The sequence below is a fragment of the Monodon monoceros genome, unplaced genomic scaffold, assembly GCF_005190385.1.
Source record: "Monodon monoceros isolate NGI ecotype Baffin Bay Population unplaced genomic scaffold, NGI_Narwhal_1 Super_Scaffold_18, whole genome shotgun sequence".
Taxonomy (NCBI): Eukaryota; Metazoa; Chordata; class Mammalia; order Artiodactyla; family Monodontidae; genus Monodon; species Monodon monoceros.
In genome coordinates, this window is record NW_021703774.1 from 39100215 (window position 1) to 39116732 (window position 16518).

Genomic DNA, 16518 nt, shown 5'->3' on the forward strand with positions numbered 1-16518 from the left:
AAAGAAAGGCCATTTTAGCACTGGGGATCACTATCTGGCCATATCTTTTAATTTACTGAGTATTATATGATAATTATTGATGTAAAACAGCTATAAGTTATTTTTAAATTTTCTTTCCTAAGTATTATTGCTTTGTATTTATTGAAGACCAACAAGATAGTAATTTTCTATATGCCTACTTCTAGATAATTAGAGAGGCATGACTGCTATACTAGCTTGGAATACAGGCAGGTTATGTAGTATTTTTATTTTCTTTTATCAACTATCTTCTTTTTTTGGCACAGATAATTAAGATGTAATTATGTAGGATACTGAATAGAACACAGACCTTTTTAGGATAACTTGATTTGAGGAACTAGAGGCTCTTCTTTATGATCTGTATAAGTAGAAATTTAAAGTGGGGACATATATATTTTATAATGTACACCTTCACATCCAAATAGCTCTTGACCAGATGCTATATTTTAAATATTTGCATGTTCTAAGAATAAAAAATTATAGGGACTATGACTTAATGCACCAACACTTATGCACAGAAATAGAAAAGGAACATCTTTTATCCTTATTTTAAGGTTGAGAAACATTTTCATTACTTTGACCTTTTTAATTGTAAATAGTTATTTGTTATTAATTATCTTTTTAATTATTATGGTTAAAAGAGCAGCGGAAAAATAGGCTGATCATATTTAAGCTATTCAAGGTTTGTGCAGAATATGTCCTATTTTTAAAAGGAGAAAAAAAAAACAACCCAAATTCTTATAGGACTAAGATTTTGTTAGTGTTTGCTATGTACCAGGCAGTGTTCTAGGCACTTAATATCCGTCATTGAATTTAGTATACGTTAATTCTTACATAAATTCTTTCAAATATTAAATCAATTTTTAAAGCCCCATTTAAATTAGCTTCCTCTTAATGGAGGTTGGAAAACATTCAGTCAGCATACTCCTTGAAAAAGAGCCTCTGTGTATTTGTAAATCATTAAAGTTGCTTTTAAGTCTGCCTTTCTAAGCCAAACATTTCTAGTTCCTTTAGCTTTTTATATAGGTCTTATTTTCAAATACATTAATGATCTATGCTCTTTTGTGGTGTGCCTTCTAAAATCTTTTATTGGTAAAGACCAGAATTTTACGTATTTTATTTTAACTGCCTTAGGAAGGACACAGTCAGTACTGAATAGAATGCTAAGATTATCCTTCTTTCCTTACACTTTATAGTTATCTTTCATCTTTTAGGGTATTTTTTGGATTAAAGGAATAGGAGGACCTTGAACATATGTGAAGATTGGCATTTTATTAGAGAAATAAGCCCATTGCTGAAAGTATCTGTTGTCCCTTTGCAGCACTGTTTGTTAGGTTCTTCGAGCAAATTATTTTTTCATGTGGAAGAACATAGAGAAACTTTAATACAGAAATACAAATACAGTTTCTCAACTATGATTTTCATTCAGCAAATATTTATTGGGCATCTCTTGTGTTTCAGGCATTATTCTAAATATTGGGGATAAAGCATTGAAGTAATAAGCAAACTGTCTTGCACTCTAGGGGAAAAGAATAAATAATACTATGTCAGGGTGTGATAAATACAAGAAAAAAAGTAATGCAGAATAAAGGGTATAGAGAGAGTGACAGTGGGGGCGGGGTAAAGTTTTATAGAAGCATGGTCTTAGTTGTGCCATATTGAAGATTTTTAGCTCTGTAGGTCACTCGTGTTTTTCTACCTCTGTTTGGGATTACTGAACATGTATTTAACCTTTTGTCATCATCTCTTCAGTGGTGCTAAGTTGGTTGCATAAAAGCTTTTTGCTACTCATCTTGACTGGTCACTTAATTAATGTTCACTGTGTCAGGTAAGTGATGCAGATGAAACCTGTGTAAGAAATGATATGTCATATCTGTGATAGGCACAGGTTTCAACTGTATATGTGATTTAGAGGATTCATTTTGATCTGGAGCTTGATGTCATGTAAGTCTCCCAAAAGACATGCTATTACTGTTAAAACTAATAAGCCTTAAGCCCTGAATGTATGCCATGCTTGACTCAGGGCTAACTTGGCCCCTCCTTACCACAGCTTTTAACTTGGAATCTGCCTAAAGAGTCTCTGATTTCATACCCACCAGCCCCTACGCTACACCATCTTCTTCTTGAGACATCTACCTTTCTTATAAAAGCCCTCCTCTTTCTTCTTGGTTTGTCCAAAATCACACCTAATGCAGGGCTCAAGTTTTATGTCCTCCTTAAAACTTTCCTGTTGACCTTATTCCACAGTGATGTAGCCCTTTTCTAAATGTCTCCTGAACTCATAGTTTGTGCCATATAGTTTTTGTGTATATACCATTTTATATGTTTCTATTTTTGTCTTACCTCCCCAGTACGTGAATGAGCTTTTCAGAGCTTACCTGCTATCTGTTCACACTAAACATAGTTAAAGGAAAACTTGTTTCTTCTACCCTAAACATTTCTGACACCAAATATATAGATTTTCCGCACGAAGAAATTCTTCAGTTCTCTGTGAACATCAACTGGGTGTCCTACAATTTATTCATTCTGACACTGACTACCCAGAGTTAGCAAGGACCCCAGGGGTTAAGGGCTCAGTCCATCAAGACTGGGGCCTTGCCATCACTGCAGTTGGCAGTCGAGAGTCTGGGCCTCCCATACTTCTGACTAATTGGCTATAAATCTGGGGTTACCATGACCCACTCTTCTGGTTCAATAATTTGTTATAACAGCTCACAGAACTCAGGGAAACACTTTACTTACTGTTACCAGTTTATTATAAAGGATATAACTCAGGAACAGCCAGATAGAAGAGATGAATAGGGTAAGGTGTGGAGAAGGGGCTTGGATTTTCCATGAACCACCCTCCCAGCACTTGGACGTGTTCACCGACCCAGAAGTTCTTCAAACCCCTTTGTTTAGGATGTTTCTGATGGTTGTATCACGTAGGCATGATAAATTAAATAATTGGCCATTGGTGGTTAAACTCAATCTTCTTCTCCCCTTCCTGGAGGATGGGGGCTTGGGCTGAAAGTTCCAACCCTCTGATACTATGGTTGGTTCCTCTGATAACCAGCCTTCATCCTCCAGGGTCACCTCATTAGCATAAACTCATAACCATAAACTGTGGTTGAAAGGGGCTTATTATGAATAACAAAAGATCTTCTTCTCACTCTTTATCGCTCAGGAAATTCCACGGGTTTAGGAGCCCTCTGCCAATAACCAGGGATGAAGACCAAATATATATTTCTTATTTTATCACAATATCACAGTAGCCCAGTATTAGAGATGAAAATAGGCACTGAGCAGGTTGTGCCAGTGAAACTGCATAGCAGTTTGTGAGAATGTACTGACACTTCACAAGACTCTGATAATTTTTGTATATCTTTTTGCATGTGTTAGCCCAAAGCAAAATTATCTATATAGTTGGTTGATTAGAAAATTATTTATAAATAAAAAACTAATATCAACTTCTATTTTTTCTTGTTATATTCTTTTTCTTAAGGGTAAATTTTTTTTTAATATATACAGCAGGTCCTTATTACTCATCAATTTTATACACATCAGTGTATACATGTCAATCCCAATTGCCTAATTCATCACACCACCACCACCACCCCACCAGCACTTTCCCCCCTTGGTGTCCATACGTTTGTTCTCTACATCTGTGTCTCAATTTCTGCCCTGCAAACCGGTTCATCTGTACCATTTTTCTAGGTTCCACATATATGCGTTAATATACGATATTTGTTTTTCTCTTTTTGACTTACTTCACTCTGTGTGACAGTATCTAGATCCATCCACATCTCTACAAATGACCCAATTTCGTTCCTTTTTATGGCTGAGTAATATTCCATTGTATATATGTACCACATCTTCTTTATCTATTCGTCTGTCAGTGGGCATTTAGGTTGCTTCCATTACCTGGTTATAGTAAATAGTGCTGCAATGAACATTGGGGTGCATGTGTCTCTTTGAATTATGGTTTCCTCTGGGTATATGCCCAGTAGTGGGATTGCTGGATCATATGGTAATTCTATTTTTAGTTTTTTAAGGAACCTCCATACTGTCCTCCATAGTGGCTGTATCAATTTACATTCCCAGCAACAGTGCAAGAGGGTTCCCTTTTCTCCACACCCTCTCCAGCATTTGTTGTTTGCAGATTTTCTGATGATGCCCATTCTAACTGGTGTGAGGTGACACCTCATTGTAGATTTGATTTGCATTTCTCTAATAATTAGTGATGTTGAGCAGCTTTTCATATGCTTCTTGCCCATCTGTATGTCCTCTTTGGAGAAATGTCTATTTAGCTCTTCTGCCCATTTTTGTATTGGGTTGGTTGTTTTTTTTATATTGAGCTGCATGAGCTGTTTATATATGTTGGAGATTAATCCTTGGTCCGTTGATTCGTTTGGAAATATTTTCTCCCATTCTGAGGGTTGTCTTTTCGTCTTGTTTATGGTTTCCTTTGCTGTGCAAAAGCTTTGAAGTTTCATTAGGTCCCATTTGTTTATTTTGGTTTTTATTTCCATTACTCTAAGAGGTGGATCAAAAAAAGATCTTGCTGTGATTTATGTCAAAGAGTGTTCTTCCTATGTTTTCCTCTAAGAGTTTTAAAGTGTCCGGTCTTACATTTAGGGTCTCGAATCCATTTAGAGATTTTTTGTGTGTATGGTGTTAGGGAGTGTTCTAATTTCATTCTTTTACAATGTAGCTGTCCAGTTTTCCCAGCATCACTTAATGAAGAGACTGTCTTTTCTCCCCTGTATATCCTTGCCTCCTTTGTCATAGATTAGTTGACCATAGTGCATGGGTTTCTCTCTGGGCTTTCTATCTTGTTCCATTGATCTGTGTTTCTGTTTTTGTACCAGTACGATATTGTCTTGATTACTGTAGCTTTGTAGTATAGTCTGAAGTCAGGGAGTCTGATTCCTCCAGTTCCACTTTTTTCCCTCAAGACTGCTTGGGCTATTCGGGGTCTTTTGTGTCTCCATACAAATTTTAAGATGATTTGTTCTAGTTCCGTAAAAAATGCCATTGGTAATTTGATAGGGATTACGTTGAATTGATAGATTGCTTTGGGTATTATAGTCATTTTCACAATATTGATTCTTCCAATCCAAGAACATGGTATATCTCTCCATCTGTTGGTATCATCTTTAATTTCTTTCATCAGTGTCTTATAGTTTTCTGCATACAGGTCTTTTTTCTCCCTAGGTATTTTATTCTTTTTGTTGCAGTGGTAAATGGGAGTGTTTCCTTAATTTCTCTTTCAGATTTTTCATCGGTAGTGTATAGGAATGCAAGAGATTTCTGTGCATTAATTTTGTATCCTGCAACTTTACCAAATTCATTGATTAACTCTAGTAGTTTTCTGGTGGCATCTTTAGGATTCTCTATGCATAGTATCATGTCATCTGCAAACAGTGACAGTTTTACTTCTTCTTTTCCAATTTGTATTCCTTTTATTTCTTTCTCTTCTCTGATTGCCGTGGCTAGGACTTCCAAAACTCTGTTGAATAATAGTGGTGAGGGTGGACATCCTTGTCTTGTTCCTGATCTTAGAGGAAATGCTTTCAGTTTTTCACCACTGAGAATGATGTTTGCTGTGGGTTTGTCGTATATGGCCTTTATTATGTTGAGGTAGCTTCTCTCTATGTCCACTTTCTGGAGAGTTTTTATCATAAATAGGTGTTGAAATTTTGTCAAAAGCTTTTTCTGCATCTATTGAGATGATCATATTGTTTTTATTCTTCAATTTGTTAATATGGTGTACCACATTGATTGATTTGCGTATACTGAAGAATCCTTGCATCCCTGGGATAAATCGCACTTGACCACGATGTATGATCCTTTTAATGTGTTGTTGGATCCTGTTTGCTAGTATTTTGTTGAGGATTTTTGCATCTATATTCATCAGTGATACTGGTCTGTAATTTTCTTTTTTTGTAGTATCATTGTCTGGTTTTGGTATCAGGGTGATGGTGGCCTCATAGAATGAGTTTGGGAGTGTTCCTTCCTCTGCAATGTTTTGGAAGAGTTTGAGAAGGATGGGTGTTAGCTCTTCTCTAAATGTTTGATAGAATTCACCTGTGAAGCCATCTGGTCCTGGACTTTTGTTTTTTGGAAGATTTTTAATCACAGTTTCAATTTCATTACTTGTGAGTGGTCTGTTCATATTTTCTATTTTCTTCGTGGTTCAGTCTTGGAAGGTTATACCTTTCTAGGAATTTGTCCATTCCTTCCATTTTATTGGCATAGAGTTGCTTGTAGTAGTCTCTTAGGATGCTTTGTATTTCTGTGGTGTCTGTTGTAACTTCTCCTTTTCATTTCTAATTTTATTGATTTGAGTCCTCTCCCTCTTTTCTTGATGAATCTGGTTAATGGTTTGTCAATTTTGTTTATCTTCTCAAAGAACCAGCTTTTAGTTTTATTGATCTTTGCTACTGTTTTCTTTGTTTCTATTTCATTTATTTCTGCTCTGATCTTTATGATTTCTTTCCTTCTGCTAACTTTGGGTTTTGTTTGTTCTTCTTTCTGTAGTTCCTTTAGGTGTAAGGTTAGATTGTTTATTTGAGATTTTTCTTATTTCTTGAGGTAGGCTTGTATAGCTATAAACTTCCCTCTTAGAACTACTTTTGCTGCATCCCATAGGTTTTGAATCATCGTGTTTTCATTGTCATTTGTCTCTTGGTATTTTTGATTTCCTCTTGGATTTCTTCACTGATCTCTTGGTTATTTAGTAACATATTGTTTAGTCTCCATGTGTTTGTGTATTTTACGTTTTTTTCCCTGTAATTGATTTCTAATCTCATAGTGTTGTGGTCAGAAAAGATGCTTGGTATGATTTCAGTTTTCTTAAATTTACTGAAGCTTGTTTTGTGACCCAGGATGTGATCTCTCCTGGAGAATGTTCTGTGCGCACTTGAGAAGAAAGTGTAATCTGCTGTTTTTGGATGGAATGTCCTATAAATATCAATTAAATCTATCTGGTCTATTGTGTCCTTTAAAGCTTGTGTTTTCTTATTAATTTTCATTTTGGATGATCTGTCCATTGGTGGAAGTGAGGGGTTAACGTCCCCCACTATTATTGTGTTACTGTCGATTTCCTCTTTTAGAGCTGTTAGCAGTTGCCTTATGTATTGAGGTGCTCCTATGTTGGGTGCATATAGATTTATAATTGTTATATCTTCTTCTTGGATTGATCCTTTGATCATTATGTAGTGTCCTTCCTGTCTCTTGTAACATTCTTTATTTTAAAGTCTATTTTATCTGATATGAGTATTGCTACTCCAGCTTTCTTTTGATTTCCATTTGCAAGGAATATGTTTTCCCATCCCCTCACTTTCAGTCTGTATGTGTCCCTAGATCTTGAGTGGGTCTCTTGTAGACAGCATATATATGAGTCTCGTTTTTGTATCCATTCAGCAAGCCTGTGTCTTTTGGTTGGAGCATTTAATCCATTCATGTTTAAGGTAATTATCGATATGTATGTTCCTATGACCATTTTCTTAATTGTTTTGGGTTTCTTTTTGTAGATCCTTTTCTTCTCTTGTGTTTCTCACTTTGAGAAGTTCCTGTAGCATTTGTTGTAGAGCTGGTTTGGTGGTGCTGAATTCTCTTAGCTTTTGCTTGTCTGTAAAGCTTTTGATTTCTCCATCAAATCTGAATGAGATCCTTGCTGGCTAGAGTAATCTTGGTTGTAGGTCTTCCCTTTCATCACTTTAAATATATCATGCCACTCCCTTCTGGCTTGTAGAGTTTCTGCTGAGAAATCAACTGTTAACCTTATGGGAGTTCCCTTGTATGTTGTCGTTTTTCCCTTGCTGCTTTCGGTAATTTTTCTTTGTCTTTAAATTTTGCCAGTTTGATTACTATGTGTCTCAGTGTGTTTCTCCTCGGGTTTATCCTGTATGGGACTCTCTGCCCTCCCTGGACTTGAGTGACTCTTTCCTTTCCTATGTTAGGGAAGTTTTCGACTATAATATCTTCAAATATTTTCTCAGGTCTTTTCTCTCTCTCTTCTCCTTCTGGGACCCCTATGATGCAAATGTTGTTGCATTTAGTGTTTTCCCAGAGGTCTCTTAGGCTGTCTTCATTTCTTCTCATTCTTTTTTCTTTATTCTGTTCTGCAGCAGTGAATTCCACCATTCTGTCTTCCAGGTCACTTATCCGTTCTTCTGCCTCAGTTCTTTTGCTATTGATTCCTTCTAGTGTAGTTTTCATTTCAGTTATTGTATTGTTCATCTCTGTTTGTTTGTTCTTTAATACTTCTAGGTCTTTGTTAAACATTTCTTGCATCTTCTCGATCTTTGCCTCCATTGTTTTTCCGAGGTCCTGGATCATCTTCACTATCATTATTCTGAATTCTTTTTCTGGAAGGTTGCCTATCTCCACTTCATTTAGTTGTTTTTCTGGGGTTTAATCTTGTTCCTTCATCTGGTACATAGCCCTCTGCCTTTTCATCTTGCCTATCTTTCTGTGAACGTGGTTTTTGTTCCACAGCCTGCAGGGTTGTAGTTCTTCTCGCTTCTGCTTTCTGCCCTCTGGTGGATGAGGCTATCTAAGAGGCTTGTGCAATTCCTCTGATGGGAGGTACTGGTAGTGGGTAGAATGGTAATTTTTTTTTAATTCTATTTATTTTATTCATTTATTTTTGGCCGCATTGGGTCTTCGTTGCTGCGCACAGGCTTTCTCTAGTTGCAGTCAGCAGGGGCTACTCTTCGTTGCATTGTGCACATTTCTCATTGTGGTGGCTTTTCTTGTTGCAGAGTATGGGCTCTAGGTACATGGGCTTCAGTAGTTGTGGTGCTCCAGCTCAGTAGTTGTGGCTCACAGGCTCTAAAGCAGAGACTTGGTAGTTGTGGGGCACGGGCTTAGTTGCTCCACAGCATGTGGGACCTTCCTGGACTAGTGCTCGAACCCGTGTCCCCTGTATTGGCAGGTGGATTCTTAACCACTGTGCCACCAGGAAAGCCCTCATTATATTCTTAATTCCTTTAAATTAGATAATAATTAGACCAGATAAGCATCACTCTTTTTGCATAGTTGGGCAAAGATGAATCAAACAAAACAATATTTACTCAGATCCCAAAACTGTTGTTAGCCTTAGCATATTATTGAACTCACTGCAGTAAAAATTTGCTATTCTGTGGTGAATGATAGAGCTCAGATCTGGTAATGCTTTTTGTATGTTGTGAGGTCTGTAAATTTCGTGTAGCAATTTTCCCCGCCTCCCTTCTGTATTGTGCCCTAACTGGGTACCTAAATGTTTATTGAATGACTATTTTTACTTTGGGATCTAATCCTCCTTTTTTGTTTTTAGGGTGCCAGCTTGATATGTTGTTTAATAGCTAGTAAATTAAGGCACATTTTGGGCTAGACTCCTGCCTTTTATAGCTATTAGGTTACCATAGAAAAAAAGTTTAGTGTTTTTGCCTTTCTCCTTGAAAGGTAGATGTAGGTGTGATGTAGGTAAGTTGAACTAAACATTACTTTTAATTCTGATTTGTGGTAGCAAGTGAATATTTTGCTATTACAATAGTCCCCCTTTATCCACGGTTTTGCTTTCTGCAGTTTGTTACCTGGGATCAACCGCAGTTCGAAAATATTAAGTGGAAAATTACAGAAATAAACAATTCATAAGCTTTAAATTGTGCGCCATTCTGAGTAGCATGTTGAAATCTGCCATCGAGATGTGAATCATATCTTTGTCCAGCGTATCCAGCCCATTAGTCACTTAGGAGCTACCTCTGTTATCAAATCGACTGTTATGGTATTGCAGTTCTTGCGTTCAAGTAACCCTTATGTTTTACTGAGTAACAGCCCCAAAGTGCAAGAGTGGTGATGCTGGCAGTTTAGACATGCCAAAGAGAAGCTGTAAAGCGCTTCCTTTAAGCAAAAGGCGAAAGTTCTCAACTTAATAAGGAAAGGAAAAAAGCATATGCTGAGGTTGCTAAGATCTATGGTAAGAATGAATCTTCTATCTGTGAAATTCTGAGGAAGGAAAAAAAATCATGCTAGTTTTGCTGTCACACCTCAGACTGCAAAAGTTATGGCCACAGTGCTTAGTTAAGATGGAAGAGTCATGAAATTTGTGGTTAGAAGATATGAACAGAAAATAGGGTTTGGTGCCATTTGAGGTTTCAGTCATCCAGTGGGGGGGTCTTGGAACTTAGCTCCCATGGTTAAGCGGGGAATACTGTATTTTTAAGATGTTTGGCACTTTTTAGTAGAAGGCTTGTTAGGACTTCTAGTTTATTCACTGTGGTGCACAGACATTTCTTCCTGAGCCCTGTACTTATATGATTTGGTTCATTACTTCCCGAGTGTGGATTTTTTCCCACTGTAGTTTTATAGAAAAACTTGAAGTTTTTCTCTTTTTTTTAATTGGTATTGATACACTGCCCCTTATAATTCAGTTTACTCTTACCTGGAGGTTTCTGATCCTGCATTTAAGGAACTCTGGAGATTAAGCTGAGGTAGGTTAGTGGTCCACTGGAGAAGGGTTCCCAGTGAGTATGGAGTGCAAAATAGTCTTCTAAATTAAATATTTTATAGGCATTATCTTTGTTTTCTGGCTCCTGTAAGTTAATATTTTCAATGAATGATGCAACACAATAAATAAATCCCAAAATCTACTAGCTTAGGAGACCAAACTGTGCATGTATATTTAGTTTTTTAAAAACTGTTACCAACTCATGACATTTTTTAATGAGATCTGAAATATCCTTACTAAGTTGGTAAGGGAGGTATATTTTTGGTGTGAAGTAATGACTTAAGGTAAAATTTTATAGGCACCATCTTAGCTTTTATTTCACTTTGTCTTGTAGTTGGTGTATGAATTCTTCTTAAGGTTTTTGGAGAGCCCTGATTTCCAGCCTAGCATTGCAAAGCGATACATTGATCAGAAGTTTGTACAACAGGTAAGGAATTCTTCTGTCTTAAATTTTTATATTCATCTTAGCAATGATTTATTAACTTGTGATTAAAATAGTCTTTCAAAACTTTAAGGATTTCTGTTTAACAGCACTTAATATTCTTGCCAGGCAATGAAAATAAAAGTAAGTAGCTTTGAGAACACAAGAGTATTTTTTAATCAAGGGTGGCCTTCTAGTGAAGTCAATCAAATTATCCTATCCAATCCTAAATCCTCATAGTTGTTTTATAAAGACCAGAAAAGCAAGCCTTTCTGGAATATCTAACTTAGAAAATTTGGTATAACTAGGGGGGAAACCTTTTTTAAAATTTTTAAGTCTTTGAGTTTGAACTTGACATATGGTTCTAAGCACTGTGACTTTGAAATGCCAGAGGGTGGAAAAAATAGAAATGGAATTATTGTTAGAAGTTTGGGCTTTATGCTCCTTTCTTATCATCAAGTGTCACTTACCTTTCCTTTTTTTTTCCCCCCTTCCCATCTTAGGCATTCTAGCCACCCAGTTCCTAAACCACAGATAAAATGGGATCTTTAAGAAGAAAAGGAGATAGAGTTAAACATGTGTGATACCTTCTTTCTTTTTATAAGTTGATTATTAGTTGGTTCTTTTGGAACCTTAAATACTCAAAATTAGTTTCTCAGAATGTGTTTATTTTTATTTTCAAAATCTTTTCAACAATTTAAAGGCCTCTTTTTAACTATGTGGTCTTTGCTGGCCCTCGACAAAATTGTGAAGCAGACCAAACCTCTGTGGGTCCATTTTCTCTTTTGAAATACTTATCTGTAAGTTGGGTCTCATTAGGAATTCTCCTCTTCTAAACTAATTAGCATTTTAAAGAAAGGTAGGAGATGGGTGGAAGGGTTGTAATGAAGTGCTGAGGCCAGGATTAAAGATCATTACAAGGACGTTTGCTGCCCTCTTCCCACCATTGTGTGTCCCCTAGCATAAAGATTATACAAGCATATTTGGAGTTCATTTCCTGTAATTACCAGATAAAGTATTTTGACTAGTAGCTGTGAAGTATTGATAAATGAAGAATATTGTCAAGAATATGTCCTTCAGCCATTCAAGTAGTTCTTCATAAACTATGAAGAAATACTAGGTGTGTGTTAACAGTAAAATGTTAATTTCATTTCAATAACAAGTTAAAAGCAGTCAGATTAAATGGAGCTATGTTATTTTGGTAATTGCAAATGAATGCATATTTATTTCCTTCTATAGCTCTTGTGTGCTACAGAAGGAATACAGTGTATTAAGGAACTTTAGTAATGCCATGTTAAATTGTATTTAAGATAATAGCAGGTTGAGTGGAACACTTGCCTTAGGGCTTCCTCACTCTGGAGCTTGAGGTGTTTTGGCTGCTGGATTATTCAGTGGATTTGAGGGGGAACAAGAAGAAAACTGGTAGGGTAGGACCCATTTTCTACATTCTACTCTGAGTGCCTGAATTATCTGAGAAGCCAAGGCCTAGTAATTTGTTTCTAGCAGTTTATATCACTGTGATTTCACAGATCACTGCTCTGAGGTATTCTTAGTATGTTGCTTCCATAAATATTACTATGAGAATTCTCAGCTTTTGTATTTTGAAATTATTTGATTAGGTGGTAAGTTTAAGACTTACAGGAGAAAAATCTAAAGTATAAATTTGGACATTTATCATTTCAAGAGAAGAAAACAAGTGTGTCGTTCCAGGTTATGTTCAAATCATAGGATTTCAGAAGAAGGAAGCTAAGAATTATTGAGTGCTTTTTATGTGCCAGGCACTGTCCTTATATGCTTTTATATAAAGAGCTAGACCATATCCAAATTCACAGAGCTAGAAAATGGCACAATCAGGATTTGATTATATTTGATTATATATAAATAGATTGTTTTATTTAGATTGTAATATTTCAAAATAACTTATTTAAATAGATTTGACACTTAGCTAACAACTGTTCTCTACTATTTTACGTTGACCCTGAGGATCAACTTGTATTACATTATGTTTGTTCTTGAATTAGACATAGGAACCTTAACAATTAAGGGTTCCTTTTATTAATTTCAAAGCATATCTTCCAAGTAAACCCAACATCAGAACTTGGATTTGAGTGTCTTAAGTGAATAGTTTAGCTATTTTAATTAGAATAATTTAAAGTGACTTAATTAGGTATATTAACATAAATTCTCATACTCTATGGATATTTTTTGCTGGAGCCGCATGCAGTACTTAATAATCTAGCAAACAACAAATGCAAACTATAAGCCAGACACTTTAGGGTTATATAAATGTGACTAAAGTCATCACTACTCTCAAAGAATACCCACTCTTGTAGAAGAGATACACATGTAAACAATGACATATAATTCAAGACAGAATGGAAAAAGAACTTAAGGTTCAGAGCATGCCATCATGACTGTAATTATCAATCCCAAAGTACAGAACATAAAATTCCTTGACAACTTCATAGGTAATTGTATTCTATAAAGAGAGGTTTTGTATATTTTTTCCTAGGAAAATCCAGTGTTTCATTTAAAATACAGTAATACTTTTTTTTGACTGAAGAATTTCTTTCTTTACCGTTTCTTTACCGTTTTAAAATGGAAATTTGAGCTTTTGATTTAAAATTTTTCAAAGATCTCTTTGTCCTGCCTTTGCTGAAGAGTTGTGTAGAGGTGTAGTAAAATGCTGATTTGGCCAATTTGAACTGGTTTAAAATTTTTCAGCCATTTGCTAAGCTGACTTTAAATAAAAATCTGTAGTCTCATCTTTTATTTCAGTGTTATTTCATGAATGATTTTCACTCTGTTAGCATATATCTACCAATATTTTACCTATTAACTAAATATTAATCTTTGAACTGTTGGCATGGTGACTTGAATGTTTTTAGTGTAAGATCACAAAAGAAAAGAAGCCTTAGTTTGTATAAATTTGCCTAGTAAACTAGAAATACGCATTTGTGCATGTGTATTTTTTAAACTTCATTTATTTAACAATTTGCGGTCTACAAGCTTAAGATTCTCTATGTAGTTTTGACATACTATCAAAAAACATTTCATTTCAACACTTTAAAATTATGAGCCGTGTTTAGTAGTCAGGAATAGGTCAGCATTTTAAAATGAGTGGCAAGGCCAAAAAACAATATTCCACTTCTTGAAGTGTTTATATTATTTATTATGTGTCATTTTTCAAAATAAAATTTAAAAAATACTCCATAAGCTTTTCTTTATTTCATTATTTAGCAAGAATAAAGTCAGTCTGATGAGGCAGAATCTTTTTAAAACTTTTAAAGCTTTTGTGGATTATCTTAAAATCAAGATTAGAATAGAGTGAAGTTTTAGCTCGATTATTTTTAAAAAGTAATTTCTCAGATTTTTTTTAAAGCTCCTGGAGCTTTTTGATAGTGAAGATCCCAGAGAACGCGACTTCCTGAAGACGGTTCTGCATCGAATTTATGGGAAATTTCTTGGATTAAGAGCATTCATCAGAAAACAAATTAACAACATTTTCCTCAGGTAATTGGTTGTATATTCATACACAGCACTTTTTTTTCCCTTCCATATTTTCTTTTTATTCCAGTTCTTTTAGGTTAATTTTTAAAAATAAATTTATTTTATTTATTTATTTTTTGGCTGCGTTGGGTCTTCATTGCTGCATGCAGGCTTTTCTAGTTGCGGCGAGCGGGCTTCTCATTGCGGTGGCTCTCCTGGTTGCGGAGCATGGGCTCTAGGTGCAGGGCTTCAGTAGTTGTGGCTCGCGGGCTCAGTAGCTGTGGCTCGCAGGCACTAGAGCGCAGGCTCAGTAGTTGTGGCACACAGGCTTAGTTGCTCCGCGGCATGTGGGATCTTCCCGGATCAGGGCTCAAACCTGTGTCCCCTGCACTGGCAGGCAGATTCTTAACCACTGCACCACCAGGGAAGCCCCTTTAGATTAATTTTTTTTTTTTAACATCTTTATTGGGGTATAATTGCTTTACAATGGTGTGTTAGTTTCTGCCCTACAACAAAGTGAATCAGCCACACACACACACACATGTTCCCATATCTCCTCTCTCCCGTGTCCCCCTCCCTCCCACCCTCCCCATCCCACCCCTCCAGGCGGTCACAAAGCACCAAGCCGATATCCCTGTGCCATGCGGCTGCCTCCCACCAGCTATCTACCTTATGTTTGTTAGTGTATACATGTCCATGCCCCTCTCCCGCCCTGTCACAGCTCACCCCTCCCCCTCCCCATATCCTCAAGTCTGCTCTCCAGTAGGTCTGTGTCTTTATTCCTGTCTTACCCCTAGGTTCTTCATGACATTTTTTTTTCTTAAATTCCATATATATGTGTTAGCATACGGTATTTGTCTTTCTCTTTCTGACTTACTTCACTCTGTATGACAGACTCTAGGTCTATCCACCTCATTACAAATAGCTCAATTTCGTTTCTTTTTATGGCTGAGTAATATTCCATTGTATGTATGTGCCACATCTTCTTTATCCATTCATCCGATGATGGGCACTTAGGTTGTTTCTATCTCCGAGCTATTGTAAATAGAGCTGCAATGAACATTTTGGTACATGACTCTTTGAATTTTGGTTTTCTCAGGGTATATGCCCAGTAGTGGGATTGCTGGGTCATATGGTAGATCTATTTGTAGTTTTTTAAAGAACCTCCATACTGTTCTCCATAGTGGCTGAACCAATTCACATTCCCACCAGCAGTGCAATAGGTTAATTTTTAAAGTCTGAAACTTAGAAACTTAACTGATAGTATTTGAGTCATTTTTAGCCTGTTTTATGGATATCATTTGATTGCATCTAACTTTTTCTTGTAACTTCTCATCTAAGTGGATAGTAGTAATGAAGACAGTTTTTAATAGATAATACCAGTGTTACTGATATTTAAAATTTATTGAGAGGAGAGTTTGTCTGGTTATTTGAGCACTTGTTTAAAAAATTTTGTATAAATACTATTTAAATCAGTAGCTCTTGGCAGTATTTTCATTCGATTTTCTGACAAAGCTAATTAAATTTATCTTTTGACTACTTTATCAATGAAATCTATTGAGTAGTTGCTTCAGTTTAGGAGATTTTGCTTTAATACCCAAATTTCAGGTTTGGTTTGTTTGAGTTGACAGTGTGGCAAAATTAGGCTAGCATTTTCACACTGTAACAGTCAGAGATGAGAAATATTGCCTCCTCTAGAGAGATCATCTTTGTCCAGCTCTCTGTCGTTCTCTCTGGGGCCCTGCCCGTCATTTATGGTATCTTCCCTGCCTATCCTGTCATCATTTGAGTCTATGACTCCCTACTTTAAAGGCGACCCTAATCTTAGAAAGCTAGTCAGCCTGTGTAGTTTAGGCTTAGAGAAATTCTGAGTAAAAGTGGCTTTATTACATGAGTCCTTTTCTCTTAGAGTTACCTATGTATGAGTAGAGGTTTCCTATTTTAAAAAGTATTTCTTTGAGAAGACCCATCTTTCTTATAAATTTTAAAGTAAAATAAAATATTCCAGATGAAATTATATTGTTATCTTAATATATAGCAAATTTTAGCAAAAGTATATGTGGTTTAATAGGAAATAGACCTTTTATAAGATTGCTAAGAAGTAACTGATTGG

General features: G+C 36.0%; 1 protein-coding gene across 1 annotated transcript in view; it reads left to right on the forward strand.

Moving 5' to 3' along the window:
• PPP2R5A (protein phosphatase 2 regulatory subunit B'alpha) overlaps positions 1 to 16518 on the forward strand; it is a 93906-nt gene that overhangs the window by 65209 nt on the left and 12179 nt on the right. The window contains exons 4-5 of the mRNA XM_029231041.1: positions 10830 to 10922; positions 14299 to 14429. Coding sequence (XP_029086874.1) covers positions 10830 to 10922; positions 14299 to 14429 — 224 coding nt within the window. The remainder of the gene's footprint in view (positions 1 to 10829; positions 10923 to 14298; positions 14430 to 16518) is intronic.